This window comes from Urtica dioica, chromosome 10 (genome assembly GCF_054948205.1).
Source record: "Urtica dioica subsp. dioica isolate 48M chromosome 10, U.dioica_male_clone48M_v1_H2, whole genome shotgun sequence".
Lineage (NCBI taxonomy): Eukaryota > Viridiplantae > Streptophyta > Magnoliopsida > Rosales > Urticaceae > Urtica > Urtica dioica.
Genome location: NC_142765.1, coordinates 1,694,665 through 1,710,800, shown reverse-complemented (window position 1 = coordinate 1,710,800; position 16,136 = coordinate 1,694,665). Strand labels below are relative to the sequence as shown.

The window sequence follows — 16,136 nt, the reverse complement described above, 5'->3', positions numbered from 1 at the left end:
TCTTATCATAGATAACATGTGTTTAACATATGCCTATAAGATCCGAGGTTGTAACTTGAAACTAATTATTATTATTGTTACGTGATAGAACTTTTTATTCTTTAATAAACCGTGATAATATATTTAGTTTGTACTTTTGTTATTTAATTTTGACATTAATTGCATTATAGAAGTATATCCATACACATAAAAAAACTGACGTAGATATCGTAGATATAGGAGTTCATATATACTTTCGAGTGAAGCTAGTCCAACATGCTTTATGATCTCCATAATTTCAAGGTCGAAAAATCATCAAGAAAAAAATCGTCCAGAATTTAATCAAAATCAGTAATTTATAGAATTTTGAGAGTGAGGTTATATTTAAAAAATCTCATCTTTAAACAATTATTTTGCGATTTTCCATAGTACGTGAGAATCAAGGAGGGACGAGTTCAGAGTGCAAGAGCATCAATAGAGATGTAAACGGGATCGATGATAAATTGATTATTTAAGATAAATCAATAATTAATAGAAATAAAGTCCTATAATTGAAAAATCACACAAATTAATTACAAATTAATCAGAACTAATTCACTAAAGTTGTCACCATGGCGAAGGGATGTAAATTCACTCTCCAACAAATTAAAGAAGATATGTAAAATTTGAACCCACAATTCTATACCATTGGTTCCGAGTCTTAGACACTAAAAAAATACTCATTTTCATGCTGAATTATTTGCACCACAACCACCTCGACGTGTTACTTTAAAAATGTTACATAATTTTTCAGATTTTAACCTGTGTTTCAAGCTGTACAACAATAACTGTTACGGGATATCAGGTTGCTAATTAGTCCTTTGACCAAAAAAAAAAAGGGTAAAAGATTAACCGGTAACTTTTTTTTTTCCTTCCAATTAACTGGATCAAAATCCATTTTATAGACAATAAAAAAAACGTTTAAAAACGTATTAAAAAAAAGACCGATTAATAATTGATTCTTTTATCGGTACGATAAAAATAAATTGATTTTCTAGTTACTTCTAACCAAGGTTAAAGAAAACGGTCAGACAACCGATTAATTTTGTCTGGCTGGTCAAAAATAGTTTTAGATTTGGAAACTTAAAATAAATGCAATCTGATAAAAAAAATAAAGCCATTATCACTCGTTTAGTTAAAGCTGCGATTTTCAGGGAAGCAAATACTACGGATAAAAACCAAAGTTTTCCAATATACCATATATGTATTTAATGTTCACCATGGCTTTGCAATGAGAAGATAAATTCCACACTATTTTGCTATAAGCAATTGGGTCCAAAAATAAATACCAAATACGTACCAAGCCTATTGTCACTGTCATTGTTTCTCTGTGTGTGGCCAAATCTGTAACAGCTTTTTTATTTTCCGAATCAGACATATTGCATTAGAAAGATATTTAGCTCGTGAAGTATTTCAAAATTGATTTAAAATTTCAAGGTAGCTACGTAAGATTCCCCTTTTTATTTCATACATTATTAGGTTTATTAAACATATCACACACAGTTACAAACTTATTATGATCTGATTATTAATATACACGAGTGCTTATCATATGAGATCCGTACCATCTGGAAAATGAGAAAAAAAAATCATATAAAAAAAATGATTCCAATTTTTTTTGTTTCGGTACCATTTGGGAAGTGCTACAGAACTTGAATCGCCATTTAGTTTTATTTAGTACTATTTTAGTGCTTTTTAGTGTTGTACTTTTTTTTTTTTTTACTTATGTAAGTTACTCTAAAATTAAAATAAATAATCGAGAATTAAAAGAAAATAAAAATGTAGGAATCTCGAAGCTGTAAAATATGATACCGAAAATTCAGGATCTCGTGGAAAATAATTCTGAGGTTTCTCCGTACCATTTTTTACAGTTCTAATAGTCTATTTTTTTTGTGGTCGAACTCTAGAAATTAGATAGGCTGGAATATCAATAACGTCAATTCAGCCTTCCATGCAATCATACCAAAATAACACCAATTTCAGAATAACAATAAAATATGGGAAAATATCAAAAATATCTCTCGTGTTTAATCGAAATGCGAGATTTATCCAATCTATTTCTAGAAATATCACACATATCCATTCAGTTTAATATAAAATGACATATACTTTCCCTGAAAAAAAATGTTATATTACAAATATCACAATTTTTCGTTTATTTTTTACAAAAAAATAATTTGAACTCCCCAAAACACCCTTGATAGAATAAATATTTATTTACTATTTTATTAAAAAAAATCAAAATCTCTCTTTATAAAAAAAATCCTTAACTTTTTATAAAGAAATTTTTTAATTTAATTTTTTTTGTATATAGAATAGAAAATAAAAAATTATTTCATTAAGAGTATTTTGGGGAGTTCAATTTTTTATTTTTTTTTTGTAAAAAATAAACGAAAAATGATGATATTTGTAATATAACATTTTTTAGGGGATGTATATATCATTTATATTAAACTGAAGTGAGATGTCTGATATTTCTAAAAATAGAGAGGATAAATCTCGCATCACGAGGGATACTCTTGATATTTTCCCATAAAATATATATTACACTAAATGAAATCAAAATTTACAGGATTGAATGGAATATGTAAAACAAATTGAAGTACACTGGGTGGTGAATTTGATCCGATTAACTAAATTAAAGACAAATCCTAAAAACTGGGAGCAATGGGTTTGCACTGTAGGCCTTATAAAAATGATGGGCCTTCAAGTATTACACAGATAACTCATCTGAAGATTCTAGGGACCCTCAATATTTTGGACCAAAATTAAATATATAAAAATTAATCCAAAAATATGACTTCTTTATATTTGTTGGTACAAAACTACCCTCAATGAAATATCATTTTTCTTTTATATTTCATCTATTTAGTTTATTTACATTATCATCAATAATCTACCCGATTTATTGACATTGTCGACCTTACTATTTTTTTTTTGAAACTTGAAAAATTTGGAAAAAATTCAAACAAACCAAAAGAAAATCAACAACTATCAATCTTGTTTTGAGCCTCTCTCCATTTTACCGGCGATGATTTAGATTTATTTGTCATGACTTTAACTTTAGGGTTTGGGTTTGGGTTTTGGTGTTTCTTTGTCATTTTGGATGGAGAAGAAGAAGAAGAAGAAGAAATCATGATGGAGAAGAAGATGAATTGACGTGGAAGCGGAGAGAGAGAGAGAGAGAGAGAGAGAGAGAGAGAGAGAGAGAGAGAGAGAGAGAGAGAGAGAGAGAGAGAGAGAGAGAGAGAGAGAGAGATTTATGTCCATATCAACGTGTTTCACTATTCCACTGCCTCGTATATACCTAATAATTTGGGAAATCTGGAAAAAAAAAATGGTTTTAAGAATTTGAAAATTCGTTTGAAGATTTATTGACATTTTGTCTTTTTATTGACATCAATGTCATAAATCTTCAAATGATTATGGGGAAATTCTTTGAAGATATATTGACATCGATGTCAATAAATTTTCTGGATGTCAATAAATCTTCAAAGAATTTAGTCTATTGAAGATTTATTGACATGTATAAAATTTATTGACAACGATGTTAATAAATCTTCAAAGAATTTTCCTGAATCGTTTGAAGATTTATTGACATTCATGTTAATAAAAAGACAAAAAGTCAATAAATTTTCAAACGAATTTTCAAATTTTTCAAACAATTTTTTTTTAGATTTTCAAATTTTCCAAGTAACTTTACGTACCAAACGAAAAAAAAATTCAAACCATTTTTTTTTTCAAATTTTCCAAGTAACTTTACGTACCAAAGGAAAATGGATATCTACATTTGCTTTTGTGACCATTAAATAAATAAAAAAATTAAATACAAAATATAAAATAAAAATATATTTCATTAAGGGTATTTTTGAATTTAAACATATATGAAAGTCATACTTTTGAATCAATTTTGACTTATTAAATTTTGGTCCTAAAGTATTGAGGAGGGCATGACCTATGAATAATCTAATTTCCCGAACCTCAAACTTATAAACCTTCCACATAGCTCTTCATTTTTAATATACAGAAAATTTTGCTCTCATTTTGAAATAAAACTATAAACAACAAGAAAAATACATATAAAATAATATATAATTATTTATAATTTACAGACAATTTTGCTCCCATTGTAAGATTACTTCTTTATCCTTGTCGGAGTTGGACCTTTTTCATATTTTATAAACCTCAACTAAAAATCATAAGCGATGATCTTCTCCTATAATCTTAATCAAATAAAGAAAAATATCCAAGTTTCATCAATACAAAAAACAAAAACAAAATGTAAAATCTCCATGTACTCCTAAGTCGCTATAACATAGATAATAATAATAATAATAATAAGTAAATATAATCTCATTTGATTAAGTACTATAATTAAATTTATTTACTGCTCGTGCACATATGATTAACGGACTATGCCATACGATATTATTCATATTATGATTGTTCGGTAGCTTTTGGTTTGATAAAGTCGCGTCGTGTATATCCCATTTTCCTTTGCATGAGAAATACCCTCTGGGCCTTCCAGTTGGCCACCTCATCATGTAACTTTTTATTTATTTATTATATTTACTAATTCACTAACCAGATCCTACATACACGAGTCTATCCCTGTATATAATAATATATATATTTGTAAACGAACACACACGTATATATTTGGTTTAAGCTTTAGAGAGAGAGAGAGAGAGTGAAAAAAGATTATATATCGCAGACAAAAAAATGGAAGAGTACTTGAGGAAGAACTTTGAGTTGGAGCCGAAAAGGCCATCGGAGGAAGCTCTGGCGCGATGGCGATCGGCGGTTTCCGTCGTCAAAAACCCTCGCCGGCGGTTTCGAATGGTCGCCGATCTCGCCAAGCGCGCCGAGGACGAAAAGAAGCGTGTCAACCTTCAGGTACGACACGTACTAATACATTATATGATTCATATCATTAAATATTGTTATTATTTTTGTTGTTATTGGCATTGTTATGTCTACGTCTGTGTGTTTTTTTTTTTTTTTTTGGAAAAGAATCAGTGCTAAGAAGCCAGACATTTGTGATATGTAAATCCATATAAGGAAATTGATTACCCATTCTAAACTGAAAATTTGTGTATGTGAAATATCATTGTAGACCTGCGAAATGAGAGTAAAGATGACATCTTTTTTTGGTTCCATGTTTTATAATTTAAAAAAAAAAAAAAAAAAAAAACCCCAAGTGGAGATGAAAAGCGAAATTCAATTTTCGAAGCCTACTAATTAAGGAAGTTTATCTTTTTTTATTATTTATTTATTGTTATGAAATAATATGGAATTTGTCAGCACATTAAACACCTGTATTATCCATATACAACTATTATGCCTTATGAGTTTGTTACTTGCAAAATAGGAGATACTAAAATAAATACTTCTGACTTTTGGACAGCTGTTTTAATTTTGATTTATATACATCATTTATCATTAAATGGATTTGAACTAGTAATATTTATTTATTTATATTATGTAATGTGATTTGTAGTCGCGCGCCACTATTATGAACTAGTAGAAATCACGTTAATGATTAAGAGTTGAGTTTTAAATGAAAAGAGTTTATATCACGTTAATGATTGAGTTAAGTTTTAAATGAAAAGAGTTTATATCACGTTCTCGTTGGTCAATTAAAATATGAATTTAAAAAGTTAAACAATATTCTCAACATTAGTTCCGAAACTATCGTAACTGCAATATATGTAGTCAATAATTTGAAAGGACTTCATTATTTCATGAGGAAAATAAGAACGAAAAGGAAATTTCTTTGATATTTCACACTATTCATTCAGAGAAATCTAAATTTGATACTTTCTTCACATCCGATGTGCGCACACACTTGATCGTTTTTATTTTATTTCTATATAGCGACAAGGAATGTATGCTTTCATTAAACATGATTTTGTAAGTGTTATGTGGGGTTTCTAGATAGGCATTGGTTTCACGTCTCGATTTCATGAAATTCACTACACAAAATCAGAGAGCATATTTTTCAAATCTGTGTACCTTTTTTTCCGACCTCAATGTGATAACATATGATTCAATCACCCACAGAAATTACAAAGAAAGTTAAGAGGAGACATACTAGAAGTCTAGAGCTTGACTTTTTTTTTTTTTTTGGTACATCTGAAACTATCACAGGATTACATGGTAACCCAAAAAAAAGTCCGTTGACTTGTCACGCAAGATGACATGTTTATAGAGGCTCTCTCTGTTTGTACTTCATTCTAACGGTCTCATCTTTGTTCAGGAAAAACTAAAAGTTGCTCTCTATGTCCAAAAAGCAGCTCTCCACTTCATGGCAGGTATTGAATATCTTCTGACCCAAAAAATCAATATTTTTTTTCTCTTCTTTTTGTGTATTCTCTACTCAAATTTTCATTGACCTAACGTAGCTGGGAAGCAAGCCACGAAACCCACGTACAAGCTGTCGAGGGAGCTCGAAGAAGCTGGCTTCGCGGCCCACCCGGACGAGCTGGGTAGCATCGTCCGGTCCCACGACAACAAGTCCCTCGAGAGCCACGGCGGGCTCGAAGGCATCGCCGGAGACCTCCGCGTCTCGCTCGGCTCCGGCGTGTCCTCCGGCGATGACGTGGCGCTCCGCCAGCGGTTTTTCGGGCCGAACCGCTACGTCGAGAAGCCGCCAAAGGGGTTCTGGAAGTTCGTGTGGGACGCGTTCCAAGACCTGACTCTGATAATCCTAATGGTCTCGGCCGCGGTCTCTATCGGCGTCGGAGTCGCCACCGAGGGCTTCCCGGGAGGAATGTACGACGGGCTCGGAATCGTCCTAAGTATAGTCCTCGTCGTGATGGTCACCGCGGTGAGCGATTACAAGCAATCCTTGCAGTTCCGAGCCCTGGACAAGGAGAAGAAGAACATTGTCGTGCAAGTAACCCGAGACGGGTTCCGAAACAAGGTCTCGATCTTCGACCTCGTCGTCGGAGACGTGGTTCACCTCTCGATCGGCGATCAAGTACCCGCCGACGGGCTTTTCGTCTCGGGGTTTAGCCTCACTGTCGACGAATCGAGCCTCTCCGGCGAGAGCGAGCCCGTGATGATCGGAAAAGAAGCTCCGTTTCTTCTCTCCGGGACGAAGGTTCAGGACGGGTCGGGGAAGATGATGGTCACGGCGGTCGGGATGAGGACCGAGTGGGGGAGATTGATGGAGACTCTGAGCGAGGAAGACGGTGACAACGAGACGCCTCTTCAGGTCAAGCTCAACGGGGTCGCGACCATCATCGGGAAGATCGGGCTGGTCTTCGCCGTGCTGACTTTCCTCGTTCTGACCGGTAGATTCTTGGCCGGAAAAGCGATGCGCGGCGAGATCGGAGACTGGGGATCGAGCGACGCGAAGGAGCTCCTGAACTATTTTGCGATCGCGGTGATCATCATCGTGGTGGCGGTTCCCGAGGGGCTTCCGTTGGCGGTGACGCTCAGCCTCGCCTTTGCGATGAAGAAGCTCATGTCCGACAAGGCTCTCGTGAGACACCTCTCGGCTTGCGAGACCATGGGCTCGGTAACTTGTATCTGCTCCGACAAGACCGGGACTCTGACCACGAACCACATGGTGGTCACGAAGATCTGGGCCGGAGAGAAATCCCAGACGGTCGGAGGAGAATCGGACGGCCTGAGATCGGCGCTCTCCGCGAGATTGGTGGACCTGATTCTGCAGTCGATATTCCAAAACACGAGCGCGGAGGTGGCGAAAGGGAAAGACGGGAGAGAGAGGACGATAGGGACTCCGACGGAGGTCGCTCTCGTGGAGTTCGGGGTCGGCCTCGGAGGAGACTCGAAAGCCTTCGACGAGGATCACAAGATAATAAAGGTCGAGCCTTTCAACTCGTCGAAGAAGAAGATGTCTGTCCTCGTCGGAATCCCGAACGAGACCGGAAAGTTCAGAGCTTTCGTCAAAGGGGCGTCGGAGATAGTGCTCGGGATCTGCGACAGGGTTCTGAACTCCGACGGGGAGTCCGTCCCTCTCTCCGACGAGCTCCGGACGAAGATCTCGAAAGTGATCGAGGAGTTCGCGTGCGAAGCCCTGAGGACTCTCTGCACCGCTTTCAGCGACGTGGAAAAAGACGAGATTCCCGACCGGGGCTACACTCTGATCTCCGTCGTCGGAATCAAGGACCCGGTCCGTCCCGGAGTGAGAGAGGCTGTGGAGGCTTGCCTCGCCGCCGGAATCACGGTCAGGATGGTCACCGGAGACAACATCAACACGGCGAAAGCCATAGCCAGAGAGTGCGGTATTCTGACAGAAGGCGGTCTGGCGATCGAAGGACCCGAGTTTCGAAACAAGAGCTCCGAGGAGATCGACGAGCTGCTTCCGAGGCTACAAGTGATGGCTCGATCGATGCCGTTGGACAAACACACTCTCGTCTCTCACCTGAGAAGAAAGTTCAAAGAAGTCGTGGCCGTGACCGGAGACGGGACCAACGACGCTCCGGCCCTCCACGAGGCCGACATCGGGCTCTCCATGGGAATCGCCGGAACCGAGGTTCGGAACGGAATCCCTTCTAAAAACTCAGCTTTCGAAAATCGAAACGAACACTAATTACTTGATAATTTTACAAACAGGTGGCGAAAGAGAACTCGGACGTGATCATAATGGACGACAACTTCACGACGATAGTGAACGTCGTGCGGTGGGGCCGGGCGGTCTACATCAACATCCAAAAGTTCGTGCAATTTCAGTTGACCGTCAACGTCGTCGCTCTCATGCTCAACTTCATCTCCGCTTGCGTTTCAGGTCCTAAAAAAAAAAAAAAAAAAATTATCATCCATATCCGCCGAAACTTTTATCGAAATGCTCACTTCATACCCACCCCAACTTCTAAAAATCCGTCATAATCATCTCCTAAAAAAAAGCTCGAGAGATGATTCCGATCGACTTTAGGGTCCAAACCCGACTGACCTTTATTTTTTTTTATTTTAGGGTCTGCGCCGTTGACTGCGGTTCAGATGCTGTGGGTGAACTTGATAATGGACACGCTCGGAGCGCTGGCTTTGGCTACGGAGCCGCCAACAGACAAGCTGATGAAGAGGCCGCCGATCGGGAGGAACGTCAACTTCATCACCGCGATCATGTGGAGGAACATAATAGGACAAAGCATTTACCAGATCGTCGTTCTCTTGCTCCTCAAGTTCCGAGGGAAAGAGCTTCTCAACCTCTCCGGCCCCGACTCCGCTCGGGTCGTCAACACTGTCATATTCAACGCCTTTGTCTTCTGCCAGGTAGTAATTAATACAGAGCGGAAACTTTTTTTTTTTTTTTTTTTTTTTACTTACCCGGTTTTCATCAGAATATACTGATGCTTTGGTTCGAAATCGCAGATATTCAATGAAGTGAACAGCAGGGATATGGAGAAGATCAATGTGCTCAAAGGCATGTTTGGAAGTTGGCCTTTCATGATGGTTATGGTCTCCACGGTGGCTTTCCAGGCAATCATAGTCGAGTTATTGGGATTTTTCGCCGAAACTGTACCTTTGAGTTGGAATATGTGGGGTCTCAGTGTGTTGATCGGAGCCGTGAGTCTCTTTGTCGCCGTTATTCTCAAGTGTATTCCGGTCGAATCCCGTGCCGGCCAAAATCACCGTGACGATGGCTATGAACCTCTTCCAAGTGGACCCGAACGGGTGTGACCGAACGATGCCACAGCGGACGAGGGTTGACTAGCTGGCTGCAACATTAGACAGACTAAAATTTTGGAAGTTTTACTTTTCAGGACTTTGGTAATTCAAATTCATTGATTTTTTAAATGGATCCAATTCTTTCATTTTGTTCTGTTCTTTGAATGACTCAGAATGAAAAGAATGGCGATTAAATTAGAATTATGTATGAGTTGAGTATGTTCTCTCAGATGAACGTAGCTTTTAGCAATATATTAAAACACAGAACAAAGAAATCCATACATACCAAGGCAAAGAAAAGTAGTCGACAACTATGAAATAATGGTGCAAATTACGAACGAGTCGGAATTAAAAATGGTATAATCATACACAAAGACGAAGGATTTTTGTTTACCAATTAAACTGCCCTGATTTATGCCTACAAACAAACAAGTCCCACATTTCACCAATTTCATTATTAAAAAATAAGGACTGTAAAATGTATCGAACGCTTTTTTGATCGATAAGAAGACACTACTACACAGTCTACACACTACAGCATTGTTAAAAAAAAAAAAACTATGTATCACCAACTTGAGAAACTCCACTCTTTGCAGCCTCGGCTTGTCTTTTGACGAAAAGCTTGGTTATATCTTCGGTCACAATGTTACTCCTAAGAAAATTACACATAATCCAAGAAAAAAAAAACCATTAGCATCATCATCGCTTCTTCGATGAAAAAAATATATCATTTGACAGAGATTTTTCTTTTCCTTACTTCCACACCCATCAAAAACATCTAAAGATATCACTAACCATTAAAAAAAAAAAAGAAAAAAAAAAGAGAGACTGACCTTCCTCTAAGCTGTGGAGGAACAAGAACCTGACCGGCTGTATCGAGGACATTCCTGGAACGAGGCAATGTTCCTTTGGGAACTTTACCGATCCGAGGCAAAGACGACGAGCCCATCGAGACCCTCTTTCGCGATGGGCTTTGAGGCGAGTGGTTGGTTCCGCTGAAAATGCCCGGCGAGAAACCCGCAGAGTTCAACAGCTCCGATGCGTCAGGGAGTTTCTCGATCGACGGGTTTGAACTTTCTGGCTTCTGATTTGGTTCTGAACTGATCAAATAAACAAACACATGTTTAGAAATGAATGCATAGAGAATTCCATTTCGGGATTCATCTTTCTATTAAAGCAATCTACACTGTGAGTGAGCGTTGCGACCTATTTCATATATTGATTAGAAGGTTTATTATTAGATTAAATTATAAACAAAGAAAAGATTACAATGCTTAGCAGTACGGAAAACCTATATACAGACTTGAGTTGTGAAAGTGTAGAATTTGCAAAATTCTATCGAGTAAAGTTCGTAGTGAGTAAATTTGACTGCGAATAGCTTAGAAAGACTATCGCTGACTACGAATCGGCAAGCAATTTGAGCTGTGAACGAATTTAGAGAAAGGAAAATTGAACCAAAAAAAAAAAAATCTCTGGAGAAAATTGAAAGCGAAAAGTACTTGGTTTGGGGGCGATTCTGGGGCAAAGGGTTGTGCGACGTCGTTTTTGGTTTCATGATCGGAACGCCTTCGTCTTCGTCGGACGACGATGCGTCGTAATCTACCAGAGACATCTCTCTCTCTCTCTCTCTCCCCTTGATTCTCCCGCGATTCCTCTCTCTCTCTCTCTAATAGAGGAACAACTGAATTTTCCTGTCGTTTTATTACGAAATATATGTCGTTTCAATTTGGGGTTTGGACACGAATACCTTAGAAAAAAAAAAAAACGGTTTAGACAGAAATAGGCATCGTTTGGCACAGCTTTGTTTTTAAAAAAAGCGCTTTTAGATTCAGTTTTTGAAAAAAAACTGTTTTTTTCAAAAACTGACAAGGTGTTTGGTAAACTGTTTATAAAATAGTTGTTGCTGGTAACAAAAACTGATTTAGCGTTTGGTAAAATAAATATATTATAGTAAAAAGACTAAAATAGACACAAAATAAATATTTAACAGTGCTGTGGATAATCACGTGAGGATATTAAAGTAATTTTATATCAGATACAAAAACGTTTTTTTTCTAAAAGATAAGATTCTTAGCTTTTGTGACACATGTACAATTTTTAAAATCGTTTTTGAAATTTTTTCTAAAAACTGTTTTACCAAATAGTAAGATTGCAGTTTGGTTTTTGCTAACAACAAAAACAGGCTTAAAAAAGCTGTGCCAAACACGCCCATAGTCTAACTAGTAGCTTTTACACCCTTTTTTTTGGTGGAAAACTCCATTTCGAGTTTGTTGATAAAATAATACTCAAATCCCAATTCAGTGTCTATATACAAATGTACCAATTCACTAGTTTGTTAATTTTATTTCCTCCTACGATCAGATATATATTTGGAACACGACTTCATCTAAAACTTAAAGAGTAAAAATGTCCAACGAATTTAAAAAAAAACACAATAAAAGTCAATTTTGTATTAATATTAATGAACTCTTTTTCTATTAGGGTTATTGGCTGCAGAAATAATTTAAATTTTTCGATGGATACAGTTTACGCTCCATTTTTTTTTTGTCTTGTAAAATCTCTCATGTTTGTTTTCAGTATCGTCGTTACTCCTTATAAAAATGGATTATATCACAAAATGAATGAAAATTTTAATCCCAGAGTAAAACAATTTAACTCACATTCTAATATAACCTAGCGAAATTGAGCTCAACATTGAAAAAAAAAATGAATGAAAAGGGTGACATATTTGTAATTTTCTGTGAAGAAAATTGATATTCTATGTTGCTAGTCCCATTCTAGACCGGACATCAACAAACCGCATAGGCCAAAGAAAGAGAGGCCTGTAAAAAAAAAAAAAAAAATCATACTAACTACTTATGAACTCAAGAGAAGAGTCCCAAGCTAATTCTCTGTGCTTTTTATCACAGCACAGCTCTTGCAAAACACACTACCAAATCACACTGCCTTTTAAAATCGAAAACACCACCAAACTCAAGGTTTCTGGCCAAGAAGCGACGGCCTATAGAAGGCATGACTCTGCGCTATTTCGATACGATCCCTCGGGTCGTTCATCGTCTCGTCTCGCAAAGCCTGAAGAATGGCCTCTGCTGGGAATTCCCTGATAAAACCAAAAACCAAATCAAATACATGGATTAAAATCAAAATTCATATTCAAGATTTGTTTTTTTAAGGGAAAAAAAAAACCTTGTGATAAGTATTCTATGCAGCATTTTGAGAATAGGGCAAAGCTCGACGGGAGCGACGGCCTCGTTCTTTTCAGGATGTTGGACGCTCAAGGACGACTGGCTCAGGAGCTCGAAGAACGCTTTCACGGCAGAGACGCCCTGCAAAAGAGAGTCAATCGACAACCAATCAATGAACCATCGGCGAATACATAGATCGATTTTGTTTTTCGTTTTTTTGTGTTTTTTTTTTAAACCTGAATCATGCCCTTGCCCTTGATGCTATCGCCCATGTCGAGGGTCAAGTCTCGGGTTGCGAGCTTGTGGCCGTACCATGAGTTTCGACCTTTCAAGAGGGTCACGTAAGTGTCGGCGAGCAATGGTCCGGCGAGCCTCTCGGGCTTCTCGGCCAAAAGGTGGGTTATCAGAATCATCTCCGACGTGCAGTGAGCAAAGTACACCGACTTGCTCGTCGCGCTATCTTTCGTCAAACCCGCCACCATTCCTGTCACAGTCAATAAACACACGACATGTAATCGCGACCCGTTAGGAGATTTCAACAAGGGTTGATTGATTAGATAATCTTTCAATAATGTAAAGAATAGTATCTGCACGCCCATGAATAGTAACGTAACCATGAGTTCTATTGCTAGTTTCGGGTATATACTTTGTTTTGGCTTCCTTAAAGCTGTTTTAGTTTCGTCTATGAAAAAATGGCTGTGAGGTTGGGTATTACTCTTTTGGATTTTGCCTAGTGGCATGAATCTAAAGAAAATGTTCGGAGGCAATAATTTCCCTCCCCAAGTAAAACAACCCAAATCATAGAGGCTAGATTATGGATAAAGGAGTCCTAGTCCAACAGAGACTAGCTTTGTCACTGTCATTGCAAAGCCATATTAAGTTGTAGGAACTAGCTCTAAACTGTAATATTGCAAAAACCAAATTCAGTTCTTCAAACAGTTAACGTAAAACGCTGTGAAAGCGCTTACCAGCTCCGATGGCATAGACATTTTTCAAACCGCCCATAACTTCGTGAGTAAGCAAGTCGTTGTTGTCCCACACTATGAAATGAGGCTGCCTCAGAAACCTAGCCAAAGGCTTTCTCCACTTCTCAGCTCCGCATATCCGAGCATTCGCGTACTCTTTGTGGTATATCTCTGATGCTATATTAGGCCCTCCCAGGTACAAAATATTCTCCATTGGAACCCCCGCTGCAAAAAATAATAATAATAAAATGAATCACAAACTAAACTCAGAATTCGAACAAGTTTTATCCATTGGAGCTCACTCATCTTGGGTCATATCCCATTATTTTGGACTGGGTGCTCGTTAGAGCTATTGAGCTCTGATACCTGTTAAGTATTATGGGATGGAAAATTTCATGTAATAGACCTCTTCTAAGAGGTCTTAATTCATGAAAACTATACTTTTGGCCATAATTAAGAAAGTATTACCTTTGGTACGACAAAAAAAAAAAAAAAAAAAAAAAAAAAAAAAAACGTCATAAAGCATCATAGGGTATCTTTGAGCGTCATCGTCGAGTGTTTTTTCAAATTGAAAAATGGTACAAAAAGTCTAGATCTGAAAACGTTCAACTAGTGAGTCTATACTAGGACGATTTAGAATGTCTATTTTATGACCTTACAAACCTTACTAGAACAAAACGTCTAAACATAAACAAACAAACAGCTAAAGAAAGAGACTCACTGGCTCGATGGATCATCTGGGTCGGGGTGATAATCCTCGGCTCGGGGTCCAACTCGGCCTCGACACCTTTCGACAAGGAAACAATGACAGGCATCGCTCGCCTCTCCTTCCAATACCTCGAGATCTCCTCGAAAACCTCCTCGGTCTCCGTCGAAGGAAGCCCGTTAACGAGCACGTCCGCGTCCCAAACCGCCTCTTGCAAGTTCGTCACGACCTTCATGGGACACAGCGGCGTGTCGATCATGTTGAGGCAAAACCCGTCTTTGAGAATCTCGTCCGCGAACAAAATCCGATCTCCGAGCCGAGCCTCGACGTACTTCAAGTAAGCGCATCTCCGGATGAGCCTCCTCAGAACGTCCTCTCTCGAGTTGATCACGTCGAAGAGGTGTTCCGCGGTGGCTCGGTCCACGGCCCGCCCGGGCCGCCTCCAGATTCGGACCAAGGCCTTGTCTCTCAGGTGACCATAGCTTTCTTGCAACATGGCTGTGAAAACGCTGCCCCAAGCTCCGGCGCCGACTCCGACGATCTTCAGCGGGTCTCCCTCGGCTTTGCCCAGAAGCCGCCGGAGCTCGTCGAGCTTCTCTTCCACCGAGCCGTTCGAGTGCACTTGCGGTGGTGCCACGCCATCTCCGCCGGTAGCACCGGTCTCGATCATCTTTGCTCTTCGAATATATGCTTAAAGATTGAAACTTTTTTGTTTTTTGTTTTTTACCTCAAACTTTTCCTATCAAACCCAGCTTTGGTTTCTGACTTGTAATGAAATTTTTTTACCTGAATCTTCTTTGTTCTTCAAAGATATGTTCAAAGATTGAAACTTTTTTTTTTTTTTCCTCAAAGCCCTTTATCTATCAAACCCACCTTTGAATCTTGAATTGGAGATACAGTCCCTTAATGAAAACTATTTTTTTTATTTTGAATCTTCTTTGTTCTTCAAAGATATGCTCAAAGATCGAAACTTTTTTTACCTCAATCAAAGCCCCTTTTTTCAATCAAACCCAGCTTTGATCACCTATAAAAAAAATGCTTCAAGAGAGGTCAAACAAAACCCAAGAGACAAATGAATTTATAGTTGGGAGATACAAACAAAACCGCCTATTGATTTTCTTTTACTAACTCACAACCACCTGACCTAGAATCAACAAATCACCTAAAAGAGTCTCAGAATTAGAATGTAGTTGGAATTCCCACCAAACCAAACCCAAGAGCCAATAAACTTAAATGCTTGGAAAAAGAGAAGCCTTTAATCAAAGTTGTAGAAAGTTACACTGTATTTATCGATATGCGAAGAAAGAGGGAAATTGAAAACGAACTCTTCTCAGCTTGGAGGCGATTTTCTCAATGCAATCTCTGTTTTGTTTTGCGTGTGTTTATCGTGTTTTTGCGGTCAATTCAGCAAGGAACTTATAGAGTACACATTCTGCTCGTGGACTCTCAATATAGTTTTAAAAAATAATAATTGGCAACAAGGTTTTAGAGCTTCGAGAAAATCTGGAGAACAAGTTTTGTCAATGTCTTGATGATGATTGATTTGGTTTTTGGTTTTGGTCGCGGTTTGATTTGATAACTGTGCTGGTAATTCCGAGGAAGATGACTCGACACTGTATGAAC

General features: G+C 38.1%; 3 protein-coding genes across 3 annotated transcripts; 1 reads left to right on the top strand and 2 right to left on the bottom strand.

Annotated features, from left to right (window-relative positions):
- Window positions 1–4,740: 4,740 nt before the first annotated feature.
- Window positions 4,741–9,754, top strand: LOC149382924 (putative calcium-transporting ATPase 11, plasma membrane-type). The gene is made up of 6 exons (XM_089629276.1): window positions 4,741–4,914; window positions 6,278–6,332; window positions 6,423–8,524; window positions 8,605–8,776; window positions 8,963–9,261; window positions 9,361–9,754. Exons 1-6 carry the CDS (start codon window positions 4,741–4,743, stop codon window positions 9,667–9,669), a joined length of 3,111 nt encoding a protein of 1,036 aa, XP_089485402.1. The 3' UTR covers window positions 9,670–9,754.
- Window positions 9,755–9,979: 225 nt separating this feature from the next.
- On the bottom strand, window positions 9,980–11,333 carry LOC149382923 (uncharacterized). Its single transcript, XM_089629267.1, has 3 exons — window positions 11,157–11,333; window positions 10,491–10,757; window positions 9,980–10,309 (listed from the first exon to the last, which is right to left on the bottom strand). The coding sequence occupies exons 1-3, from the start codon at window positions 11,267–11,269 to the stop codon at window positions 10,216–10,218; spliced, it is 474 nt and encodes a 157-aa protein (XP_089485393.1). The 5' UTR covers window positions 11,270–11,333; the 3' UTR covers window positions 9,980–10,215.
- Window positions 11,334–12,293: 960 nt separating this feature from the next.
- On the bottom strand, window positions 12,294–16,136 carry LOC149382922 (putative glycerol-3-phosphate dehydrogenase [NAD(+)] 1, cytosolic). The gene is made up of 6 exons (XM_089629066.1): window positions 15,793–16,136; window positions 14,529–15,537; window positions 13,811–14,032; window positions 13,079–13,326; window positions 12,844–12,983; window positions 12,294–12,757 (listed from the first exon to the last, which is right to left on the bottom strand). Exons 2-6 carry the CDS (start codon window positions 15,181–15,183, stop codon window positions 12,631–12,633), a joined length of 1,392 nt encoding a protein of 463 aa, XP_089485192.1. The 5' UTR covers window positions 15,184–15,537; window positions 15,793–16,136; the 3' UTR covers window positions 12,294–12,630.